Source organism: Dermacentor silvarum, chromosome 7, assembly GCF_013339745.2.
Source record: "Dermacentor silvarum isolate Dsil-2018 chromosome 7, BIME_Dsil_1.4, whole genome shotgun sequence".
Classification (NCBI taxonomy): domain Eukaryota; kingdom Metazoa; phylum Arthropoda; class Arachnida; order Ixodida; family Ixodidae; genus Dermacentor; species Dermacentor silvarum.
Window position 1 is genome coordinate 22,078,223 of NC_051160.1, and position 13,043 is coordinate 22,091,265.

Here is a 13,043-nt window from a genome sequence, read left to right on the forward strand (position 1 = left end):
GGAATGTTGGCCAACATGACTGTATCATCCCAGCGGTTGTTCTTACTTGCACGCTCGTAGATCGCCAACCACTCTTCAATGTCGACATCATCAGTCCCACAAAACATGCCTGATTTTATTAGCTGGGCAACAACTACCGTTGACGTTGCCGCTGTTGCGGTGGAAACCGTCACTTCTGTCACAAGAGCAGGGAAAACAAAAGGGAAAATGTATTTACGTAATATATTCAGAGAGAAGCTGAGATGGCAGAACAACCACCACACGAATGCTTCTCCGATGTCAATTCAATTCAATTCTCTTTATTTACCAGAAATTATTCTGGCTGGACTCCTGGGCTAAAAGCTGCAAGAGTACAGCTTGACGGGGCCCAGGAGACCATACATACATGGCAACAAGTGACAGGTAAACAGATAACAGATGTTTAAAAGCATAATACACAAAAATAAACTAGTTATTTACGCAGATAGTAGACATGATTACACATTGAGAACCTGTACTCTTACTGGTAAAGCCAAAAAAAAAAGAAAAACAATGTACTTGTGTTACAATGCAAAACAAACATTATTTCAAGCAACTAACACAGCACAATTCTACAGTAATACGTGTACAACACTAATTTACTAAGAGAAAGAAATGATAACACCACTAATACAAGAACTAACTGCAATAGGACAAAATAACATCAGTTATATATCAATAGCAAGTAACAAGAACGAAACAAATGACCGTGTTTTGATAGATAATTGAATGAATAAATAAATTAGTAATTCAGAAATATTTCACGTAATATATTTACTGTGGGTTTCTCTAAGTCATTATGTTTATTTAGAATATATGGAAGGTTATATTTCAATGACTGGTGTTTATAGTCGGTACGAAAACGGGATATAAGCCACTTTCCCACGTTTCGAGTATTGATATCATGACTCTGACGCTGCAGAAATGCAGTAGTCTGAATGAAGTGTTGCAACGCAGAAGAGCAGATGTAAAATGAACGCAGGATGCGAAACTCATACAAATCTTCGATTTTAATTAACCTGTGAGTGCAAAAGTATGTGGAAGTCGGAGATAAATAACCAATGTTGGCAATATGACGGACAGCTTTCTTCTGTAAAAGTAGTATTCTATTTATATTACGCTGAGTCGTAGTAAGCCAAACCAAACTGCAGTAGTTTATGTGTGATTGAAATAGCGCGTGATATATTTTAATTTTTATTTGTGTTGGGAGAATTTCGCGACACCGCGATAAAACTCCCGTAGTTAAAGAAAGTTGCTTACATAAATTATTTATGTGAGAATCCCAACTTAGATGAGATGAAAATGTTACCCCAAGGATTTTGTGTTCATCAACAATGTTGATTTTATGTTCTGCACACATAATATCTTGGTTAACGTTGCATGTCTTGTTTCTAGATCTGAAAATTATTACCTTCGTTTTCCCGGGGTTAATTTTAAGTTTATTTGATAGTGACCATGCTTTAATGTTACTTAATAATCGGTTACATCTTTCTACCAACTCATCCGCATTTTCGCCAGACAGCAAGACTGTGGCGTCATCGGCATATATGATAAATTGCACAGCTTTGTCGATGTTTACAATGTCATTTATAAAGGCGTTGAAAAAAAGGGGACCTAATACGCTTCCCTGAGGGACACCTCTACTAACCGGCAATGAAGATGAGCGATGGTTTCCCAGACACACGCATTGTGATCTATCTGTTAAATATGATTTAGCTAAAGCCAGAGGAGTGCCCCGAACACCATACATTTCTAGCTTATGCAATAGTATATTATGGTCAAGGGAATCAAAAGCCTTAGTGAAATCCATGAACAGGCCTAATGTATAGAGCTTGTTGTAGAAGTTTTCTAAAACAAATTCCTTAAGCCTTAACAAAGCTAACTCCGTAGACCTTCCTTTCCGGAAACCAAACTGGGCATCACTGATAACATCAGCTTTATTGAAAAATCTGAGAACCGGGAATGCAACATTTTCTCGAAACCTTTAGCAAATACTGGTATAATAGATATTGGGCGATAGTTTCCCAGCATGTTTTTGTCTCCACCTTTATACAGAACGGACACCCGAGAACGCTTCATTTGACTTGGAAATTCTCCGGACTCCACTGCTAAATTAAATATATAAACAAGTACAGGGGCAACATACTCTAAAACAAATTTTATAGGTCTTATCTGAAGATTGTCTATATCTAATGCACTACTATTATTAAGACTCATAAATGTTCTATAAACTTCTGGTTCATCTGTGGGATTAAGAAATATGCTTTCAGGACGTCGAATAATTAAATCATCTACGAGTGAGACACCATTATCTGGCGTTATACTGGAAGTGAAATGTTTGCTGAAACAATTGGCAAGGTTTACACCGGTCAATACGCGATTGTTCACTGTAATTTCTACTGGCATGAGGTCTATCTTGCTGCGTCCCAGAACACTGTTTATAGCTTTCCAAGTAGTATCTGGGTTTCTAGCACTGATACTAGAAAACAAGTTTTCGTAATACGCTATCTTTGCTTTTCGAAGCTCACTGTTAAGTTTATTTCTAAGTGCTTTATATTCCTTCAATAAACCCTCCACCCGAGATCGCAAGAACGCATGAAATAGCTTATTTTTCTTGTTTATCATACGCCTAAGAGCACGTGTGACCCAAGGTTTTCTTATTTTCTTTGATGGTTTAAACCCTCTAAAAGGAAAATGAGACAGATAGATATTTGTAAACCTTTCTATAAACTTTAGGTACGCTTCATGAACGTTTCTTATAGCATAAACGAAAGACCAGTCATGTATTACTAATAGTATGCTTGAAAGCCTGCAATGCCTCATCAGAGTATATGCTGACATATGATAGTCTCATGCTGATGTTTCTGTTGCATTTGTAAAGAACTGTATTGCATGAACACTGGACAATGATCGCTTATATCAGATGAAATAGTACCCGCGTTAGAAACAACTGTGTCAGCATTTGTAATCAGTAGATCCAATAGCGATGAACTCGATACTGTGATACGAGTTGGCGTTGATATTACATTTGTGAAACCAGCTGAAAGAAGGCATGACATAAAATCGCATGCCCTTGGAGTGTCCTCCAAAATGTTAAGGTTGAAATCACCTCCGCATACAAGACGAAATTTACTTGCACATATATATTCCAAAAAAGACTCAAACAAATGTCATCTTCATCCCCTTGCTGGCGCCTTCCCCAATACACGGGAATGGCTTGTAATAATATGCAAGTTCCTTCTCCCATTGCTGTCCATGCTTCAGCTTTGTTTTCTGTCTGATCTGAAGGAATCTCCATTTTTCTTCCTCTTCAGTGCTTTATAACCTGCCCCTTCCCACTCGCTTAATTTGTACATTCTGCAATCTGTCCTATTCATATCGATTCTCCGAATTGTGCAGTCATGGTAGAAAATCCCTCCACTATTTTCATACTTCCTTTGGGTTTTTCAAGGTTCTTGCATCAACTCCCTTGATGTCGATGATGTCCTTTATCACCTTCCTCTGGCTTTTAGCAATCCTGGACCTGTTCTTCCTCCCTATGGTTGCTTTTAGGATCTCGTACATTTCTTAATATACCCTCAGGTATTGCCTGCAGTATTTTCTTTGTTTGCTTCATCTTCATGTAAAACTAGTGGCTTTTCTCACACCATCAGGTTTTGTTTTGCTAAGGCTCAAAAAAAAATTTCTCCTAACACTTCCTGTCTTCCCATTCCTGATAGCTTCTACATTCTTACCATTCTTGCACATTGGTGTGAAAATCTTGGAAGATAGTATCTTGTGCGAGACAGTTTCCTTGAATCTCTGCCTCATTTTGACAGCTTCAAGCATGAACACTTTAAATCGAAGCTTCCTTTGCGAACCCTCCCAGACATTGCTGAACATGGCTGCTGGCTGGATGCTGCTGCTGTCTTGTCGTTGAATAGTTAACGCGCCGAGCAGCACTACCATCTTTACTACCCTTATAGGTGTCCAGGCTGGTGGCCTTGTTATCTACGGAAGTACTCAGTCATAAAATAAATGATTCTTAAATATCCTCGGTGCAACAAATATACATCCTCAAGAGCACAGTCTGTTTAGTAAAGCGAACCTTTCTAACCTTTTGGTGCCTACTTTACTTCTATTTTGTGCTGACGCCAAGTACCTCTGAGATGATTGCCGCATGATGATGATGATGATGATCAATTCCATACTATGGCACAAAGCCACAACGGAAGATTGGCCAAGAAGTTGGCGGTACATTTAAAATAAATAAGATGAAATGAACAAATACAACAGAACATAAGAGTTGTCACATTGCATAGCGCGGGTGCGCGAGAGAGCACATGTGCACGCGCCAGTTTCCTTTACGCTAAATGACGCAAGAATAAAATGGGCAAATTTATAGCATTTCATTAACCACTTCCCATAAATTTAAAAATGTGCGTTGGACCTGTATAATTTTTTATCCAGTCTTACTTCCTTGCTTTTCCCCTTTTTAATTTTTTATTTAAAGGTCTACGAAGATTGCGTGGTGATTGCTGTGCCACGTGCTAATGTATGATGATCTCACATTTGTTCATTACCTTGAGATCCTTCTGTATTGTGTCCTCCACTTCCTAATAAGGTACTCAACCCTTTAGGTGGAGGATGGGCTGACTACTGCAAAGTCCTGTGCAAGAGAGATATCTTTTCCAACCCTCCATTCTTTACCTCGTAGCCATGTGCTTCTATGCCTTCATTTCTAGCTCCAGTGAGTCCATTCAGGTCCCCTCCAACCAGTGGCGCACCGACGGGGGGGGGGGATTTGGGGGTTGTAACCCCCCCCTGAGGCCAACTTAACCCCCCCATTTGTTTAACCCATTTTCTTTCCTTACGCATTTGAGTGCTGCAACCAAGATATAAGACGCGCAATCGTCTGCACACTCGCAAAAAGCGCATTTTTTGACAATTTCCCGTGAAGAAATCGAAATTAGTGCTGTTTAGATGGTATTGGCAAACTGTCAACCCCCCCCTGGCAGAGATCCTGGGTGCGCTACTGCCTCCAACAATAACACCGTTACAGACATCCAGCTTCCCAACTGCTTCAGTCATGTTATTCCGGAAGGCTTGTTTCTCTTCCCTGCTTGTTCTGATTTGAGGCACACACACACTAACGATGCGACCTCGCCTGCATCCAGCTTCACCAAAAGTATTCTGTCATTCTTTCAGTTCGTTCATGTATCTGGGTGGGACAATTCCAAACAGAGAACTTCCATCCTTGAAAGCACTGCTGGAGATTTTTCCAGTTCTCTGCCTCCTTTCAAATCTTGTTTGCAAAGAATGTCAATCATCCTCCTATTGTCATGTTCGCTATCTTTTATCCGTCCTGTCAAAATGCCAACATGGATCGAATTAACCATAAGCACTAAAGAAAGGTGAGCTTGCTTCTTTGGCCACTCCTTTTCATGAGGTGGTAATTGTAGCACGCTTCCAGCATTCTATGACCAATTATGGGACTCTGTGTCGCCCATGTAAGAGGCCATAGGATCGTCGGATGACTGAAAAGAAGCTATCATAAGAAGTTTGGCAAGATGTTTTGCAGTCAGCTGCTGCACTTGATGTCAACTATCCTTTGTTTATGCAGGCCTTTGACTAGCCAAATCAAAATTTTTTATTTAGGGCTTCAAACTCTTTTACAAAAATTGCTGACAATTGATAAAGTATAAAAAAATGTGAAGCACTATGTTTACAAATCACAAATAAGTCACCGAAAAACAGATACTGTATATCACAATTTTGTAAACTGCACCTGTTAATGTGTCTGAGGCTGACAACCATAATATACAGTCAAATCTTGTTATAATTAAGTCGCATTGAATATGAAAATACTTTGTTATATAGTATTCTGTATTAATTATAGAATCCGAGGTGGTCCAAATTTCCGGAGTCCCCCACTACGGCGTGCCTCATATTCAGATTGTGGTTTTGGCACGTAAAACCCCCATAAATAAATAAATTAAATTAATTAATTATAAGCATATAAGAGTGGCAGGGCTAGTCAAGCTGCAGACATGCAGCTTTTACCCTGCTATCCTCACCATAAATGGTACATTTTGTTGTGTTACAAATGTGCTGATGTGGTGAAAAACCAAATCACAAAAAAAATCTCAAATATATTCATTACACGCTGATATATGTAAGAAATGTTTTATATTTACTTCGTTCTATCCACATTCATTTTATCGAGGCGCGACTATTATTCTTCAGTTTACTTGAAATCAGTACCTACGGTATGTAGGTTTTTCAAAAAAATTTTCATAACTTATTAGTATATTTCACGCAAGTGTATAAATATCAATTTGTTGAGTTTAAATGCCTTAATAGTAGCAGCTGACAGCGTTGTGATACTGTTTCTTATTTAGTTACACAGAGTTGTAAACTTTACACTTCAGTTGTTAAAAATGTGCCTGTTGTCACAGTCATAATCAAATCGTCATGAACTTTCAGTTACAGCTGCTTCACAGTATTCCTACTTGACCACACTTGCACTTTTTTCTTCTCGCCTCTCTCCTTTCTTTCATGTTTACAGAAAGGAGTATTTGGTGCCCAAATTTGCATAGTATTCATGCTCGGGATTGAGTTGAGAACATTACTAGTATTTGTGCACTGCTAGCTATATTTGTTTATCATAGACTGTGAACAGTATGCAAGACACATGATCGTGTACCTTGCAGCTGCAAATAGACTGTGTATGAGGGTCATAACAAAAGTCCTGCTCACTGACAATTTTAAGAGTGCTGGGTAAATATTGAATAAAAGTTACCTTATTGCTGTTCAATGTAGTCTCCTCCTGAGCTAATGACTGCCTGCCAGCATTTGGGGACAACTCTACAAATGTACAACGAAATCTTTGGGGAGCTGTCGGATGACTCGGGTCACATCCATTGATAGCTTGTCTAGGCTTTTGTAACGGACACCTTCTAACTTACTTTCTAACTTCGGATAGAGGTCAAAACCCGGTGGACTCAGATCTGGGATGTACGGTGGGTGGGACAGTTTTCCGGCCATATTTAGTCAAAAGTTCCTGGATCGTTATTGCACTGTGCAGTGAGAACTGTTACGCGCCGAGGTGTGGAGGTACCTTCAACAGCGTCTGCTTGGAGCTCGAACCAGGTTGACCATCGGAGAGGGTCCGGCAGGGAAGAGGACGCGATGAAAGAACAAGTAACAGACGTTTAATACATGGTTACGGGTGAGCGGTGTGCTCCAAAGAACAGCGTACAAGAAAAGTTCAGCGTGGATGCACCTGCACGCTAGGGCAATGCAAACGTGTTCTTCGTGGCTGCTGGCTGGCCTTCTTATACCCTCCACCATCCGGGCACTTTCTTCCTCCTTCTCCCCTACTGCAGGCTAGGGCAATCCATAGGTTAGCATAAATGGTAGGAGACCGGAGCCGGGTTGAACGTCCTTGGTGGGGGAGCAAGGTTAGCATAAATGGTAGGAGACCGGAGCCGGGTGAGCGTCCTCTGCAGGGGAACTAAGGTTGAGGACTGGACGACAGGTTTTGTCTCTGACCCTCGCGACTGACACGTCTGTTCATGTTGACGAGCGAGATCGTTGGGCACGCCGATCACCATGCGCCTGCACGCGGTCCGAGCATGGTCGCTCAACGTGAATCGGAATTCACTATACGCGAGGTCCGGGCTTCGCAGCTCTAAGGGAATTGGTAACACTACTCGCTTTCTGGTCGGGGGAGAGAACATGGGGCACCCACCTTGCGGCAATTTTCCTTTTTTGCCAAGGGGTTGTTGAAATCCGGTTAACCAGCATGGTGGATGAGCCTATTCCGTGAGCTATCTCTTCTATGGTCACCCCACGATTTTCTTCAATGAACGTTGAGACAATGCAGATTGATGTGTCGTATGGGACTGTGCAGTATAGATTTTCTTTTCAACTTTTCTTTTAAGCATGCACCTGATTTCAGTTGCATAAACCGCTGACATAATTTCAAGCCTGGGAGAGGGGCCCATAACAGCGGTTACTGTAATACCCCTGTCACACTGGCAAATTTAGTGTCATTTTGAGCAAGTGCACTTTGGCGCACAGAGTGTCACTTTGGTGGCGCACTGCTACACGAGAAAGAGAAGTGCACTTTAAAAATGATGCTGATGGCGATGGGTGAGTCAGTAGCGCAACAAATATTTGTTATTTTAGGCGGTACTTGCTCAGTAATAACACATATATATATATATATATATGAACAGCATTTAGAATAAAATTTAGGTGCAAATGAAGTGAATCATTGCAATCGCATTAGCGCCATCGATCATCACGAGCCAAGACAAGACGGCATCGCATTCAAAATGGAGGATTTTGTTGCAGATGGCACGGAAAGTAGTGACGGGCTTGTGGAGCGTCTTTTAGCAGCACTTATTTGATCCCGGATGAGGCGCTCGCGGCTAACGTTGCTTCCGGCGGATGCGGCTAACGTTGCTCCCGGCGGATGCGGCCATTGCACGGCATGTGCTCTGGCATGCCCCCGGCGGCCGTGGCCGTCAACAGCCTGAGAGCGAGAGTAGTAAACTAGTAACTTTTGTTGTAAAGTACGTTTTAATACGTATTAGTATTCCTAATAATGAAAACAATGATTTAAGAAAGACTACCGACTCGGCTATTGATATTAGTTTATTTATTTCTGAGCCCCTGCTGCCGAGACTAGGCACTTCGGCGAGCGAAGTGAGTTTGGCGAACGCACTCGCCAGCGAGTGCGCTTTGCAGCAAGTGTCACTACGCGTGCCCGTGTGACAGCGTGCGAATGACACTCGGGGCGAAGTGCACTCGCTCAAAGTGCATTTAGGTTTACCCGTGTGACAGGGGTATAAAACGTACTTAAGGGAACCCTGAATGACCTGCAAAAGGGTCAGGGGTTGTGCAATGCGTAAATGTGCAAGAACCACTGCACCATCATAGCCCTTGGGGCATAATTGGAGAACAAATGTGTTGTGTTGGAAGTATCAACGGCGGGTCTCATATTCTGTTTTCTGTTGTGCAGCAACAGCCACCTCCATCTTAGGACGGATACAGAAACCATGTGTGTATGCAGCCGCACACTCAAGCTTGACAGAGGAGCTGAAGCAAGTGCGCGCAACCAACTTGAGCCTCCGCAAGTCACTGACGGAGTGCAAGTCCAAGGTGAGAAATCCACTCTTGTGTAGCAGGTGCACCTGAGACAGGAACTCTATAAACTTTTCTGCAGCTAAATATCATAGAGAACAAACTGGTGCCAGTATCACTTTGTTCTTTTCACTTCATCGCTGGCTTATGACTACCTGAGCAGCAGTTTAGCAACATTGAGGTGCCTCCTCAGGTTTCTGAAGCTGTTTGATGTAAAAACTGAGGCATACTACTGCGTGGGGGCAATCATTTAGTTCTCACCCTCCTTATCACGAAAAAATTGGTACTTTCCTTGTTCTTTCTGTTCTAAATTTTCTTTCTGTTCTAAAAAATAGGTTCTAAATTTTTATCCATATCATTGATAAATGCAATTAGAAGCAAGTCCCACTGTAAAAATTGCCAGGGTAACCTCGGGGTAATTTTGCTGGGTCACTCAAAATGAGATGAGGCAATACAACAAATACATGACAGAACAGGGCACTTAATCTGTAATAATTTTTATTTTGTTTATTGTTTTCGCCATTCATTGTTGCCTTGCATGCCACCACAACAGTATTGTCACATTGGCTCATTCAGTGTGGGAGATGATAGAGTAAATTTGAAAGAAGCAAGATTAAGAAACTATGGCCTCAAACTTGAGGAAAGTGTGTGTGTGTGTGTGTACATCAGAGCACTGCACGGGCCAATTTTTTCAGCCCGGGCCCGTTTTTACGTTGGGCTGCCCGCCCGAGCCCGATCAAAACTTCTATGGCGAGACCCGGGCCCGGCCCGGGCCCGGAAATAATCTACGTTACCCGCCCGGCCCAGCCCGCCACCCCTTTACCTTAGGCCCGAGCCCGGCCCGAACCCGGCCCGAGACCGAAAAATACATGTTTTTCAGAGTTGACACCCGAGAATAACTTGCTGCACGTTATATGCACACCACCAGAAAGCCTGAGCCCGGCCCGGGTCAAAAAGCACACGCCGGGCCCGAGCCCGGCCCGAGCCCGTGAGAAAACTGCTCTACCCAGCCCGGCCCGGGCTTTCGGGTAAGCCCGAGCCCGTGCAGTGCTCTAGTGTACATATACCTGATAATACATGTCGAGACATCAACAAATATTTTCTAGTATTCTTCGAAAAGTAGCACACCTCGTTGGACTGCTCTGTTGAGCAGGCTGCAAAGTCCAGCTTTGTTCACTGTAGAATAGTCTGCCTCACATGTCAAGGTTGACCTATTTGATCCCTGTTGTGTTCCCACCTGCTTGCAGCTGACTGCGTACGCCAAGAAGCAGTGTGAGCAGGATAAACGGATGCATGACCAGGATAAACGAATGCATGACCAGGCACAGTTAGTTGTGGAACAAGGCAGCCGTCTTGCTGAACAAGAAGGCAAGCTCAACGAGTTGAACCGCAAACTGCTCGAGCAGCACCGTGAATTTGCCGACGTGCTGGAAGAAGTGAGTCGTCTTCGAGAACAAGTAGTGAGCAATTCCAGCAGCGGAGTAGTAGTCAGTAGCAGCAACGGCAATGAACCTGACCAGTCTGAAGGCACCGTCACACTTCAAAGGACAACGCGACCTCGATGTGGTGCAAAGGCTAACGGCACTAGGGAAACCACTGCAGCCAGCGGCAAGCGTCGGCACAACAGTGTCGCCTTGCCTGATACGGAGACTAGTCGGAAGCGCTTATGCAGCAACAAAGACAAGGTTGCTGCCGAAGTGGAAAATGAGAGGCCACGGCGGACGGGAAGGGCAAGAAATGCTAGGGCAGCGAAATGTTGATGAGTGGCTCATGTTCCTGTCAACATGGATTTCCGAACGGAACAGTGTGCTTTCAGCAGAGAATGAGGCTAGACGTTCTGCCTATCGCAAATGGTGGATGCTAACGGTGGCGTTCTCTTGATGCGTATACAGTACTGCAAAGTGTCGCATGCATGTTGTGAGATGTCAGGCTCGTAACATTGAGCTGCATTCTTGTTTGTGAAAGCAATCCGTGCAAGATGGTGTCTGCTGTAAGGTTCACTCCATTGTAGTTGAGAGCGCCGGGTGGATGACATAAAAACAGCCTGGCACCAAACACTTTTGTAATACAAAATTTGTAACTTCTGCGTGCACTGTTACCTCGATGTGGTTTACATTATTATAGCATAGTCACATATATGCTCGTTGGCTCGTTCTTGTTACAAACATTTGAGCCAATAGGAGTACTGATATGAGCAGTCAGTTACTGTGCACTATTAAACTGAGGAAGCAGATTAGGAACTATAATACTTTGCGCATGTAATCTATAGCAGCAGTATTCGTAAAGAAACCATCCAAGTAAATTGAGTTTCAAGCCCAGTAATTTCACTATACTTGCAAATAACTGCCTTGTCTAGTGAGCATGTTGGCAAGTATCATTAATGTTGGCTACCTCTGAAGGCTTGCATTACGTGCTTGCTCACATTGATACATGTGGTTAACAAAACTGTTGTGCAACTACTGTAACTAGCTGCCCTCGATTGCTTACTGTGAAAGGGTTGCTGGTTACCTGTTTTGTGAAAAGCACCGCCAGTTAGCAGAAAACTTCTTGTAAAGCAGACAGCTGGAGTAGTGTCTGGCTTTTTGTTTGCTGAATATCCGCAGGCTCTGTATACTATTTTCTAAGCACTTCGATTTGCATAGGCCCATTTGTCGATATGTGTTCAGCTTGCCATGTACATCTCCTCTACCGAAGGTATAATGTTTCTGTGTAGCCTCCTTCCTACACTGTCCTCCTCTTTTTTTTTTTCTCTCTCTCGTGTTGTTCCTTCTAAAGGGCAGCAAACATGGCGGAGACTAACCACGCTTTTCATTTAGAATCCATGTCATGATTTGAGTCAGCACTGTGTTTAAAGTTTACAGATTGTCTACTATTGAAATTGTTGAGCTCTTAGAGCATTGCAAATGTCCCCTAAAACAGTTCCTCTTACACCTCCTTCACAATAAAGCAGCAGCACTGTGGAATTTGTTTGACTTATTCTGATGATATAGCGTGGTCATTTTGTGCTACATGATAACTGCTCTGTTACGTCCAAAATTCAAGCTATGGGATATCTGCTGTAATCAGCAACTACACGGCACAAGGCTCTGCCTGGATAATAGTGCCTGTATTGTGCAGCACAGAATGACGGCACTGAGACTAGGCAATGCTGCACTGTGAATACAGTTGAACCTTGATACAACAAACACCGATTTAAAGAGTCATTGGATATAACTAAGTAAATCTAAAATGGCGCTCATCAAGAATCTGTGTGTAATGAATGTATGCTTGTAGCGAATACTGAATAGTATAACGAAAGTATTTTTGTGTCAAGTGCAACTTATTATACTCTAGGTTCGACTGTGTACGCTGAAAGTATGTCTCGGGTAGTTGCTGCTCAAAGTACATTGGCATTCTTCTCTACCTGCATGTAATTAAAACTGTAAGCAAGCAATTGTTTGGTTCTTAAGCCTTTTCAGCTAGAATTCATGCATGTGCTGCTAAAGGGTACAACTATCTCATGAGTTGTTGCGAAGGGAAGTTCTGACATGATGTTAAAAATGGGAATGTGCTCGTACTGGCGTTGGCTAGTGTTTTGTACAAAAAATTTTTCTTATGTTATTTTTAAGGTGAACCGTCACTGTAGACGAGGCATACATGTAAATGCTATTCATCTTGTGCTTTTGACTCCCATGTGAATACTACATACTTCGCTCTGCATAGTATGTAACTGCATGTTCCAAATGATTGTCTTTTTTGTTGTTGTTGTTGTTTTCCTTTTTTTTTGCCATCTGTTTGCAGTTTCTTGGCACACAATGTCTCAGTCACAGCGATTGTCTTTCTTTTGCTCCTTTCTTTCTGTGCTATTTCTGAATAAAGTGGTAAAGTGACCCGATGTACCAATTATGGCATCA

General features: G+C 42.5%; 1 protein-coding gene across 2 annotated transcripts in view; it reads left to right on the forward strand.

Moving 5' to 3' along the window:
- LOC119457698 (F-box only protein 28-like) overlaps positions 1-13,040 on the forward strand; it is a 30,038-nt gene extending 16,998 nt beyond the window's left edge. For both annotated transcript variants that reach the window (XM_037719345.2, XM_037719346.2), the window contains 2 exons: positions 9,029-9,168; positions 10,398-13,040. In XM_037719345.2, the coding sequence (XP_037575273.1) occupies positions 9,029-9,168; positions 10,398-10,910 (653 nt within the window). In that variant the 3' untranslated portion in view covers positions 10,911-13,040. The remainder of the gene's footprint in view (positions 1-9,028; positions 9,169-10,397) is intronic.
- The last annotated feature ends 3 nt before the right edge of the window (positions 13,041-13,043 follow it).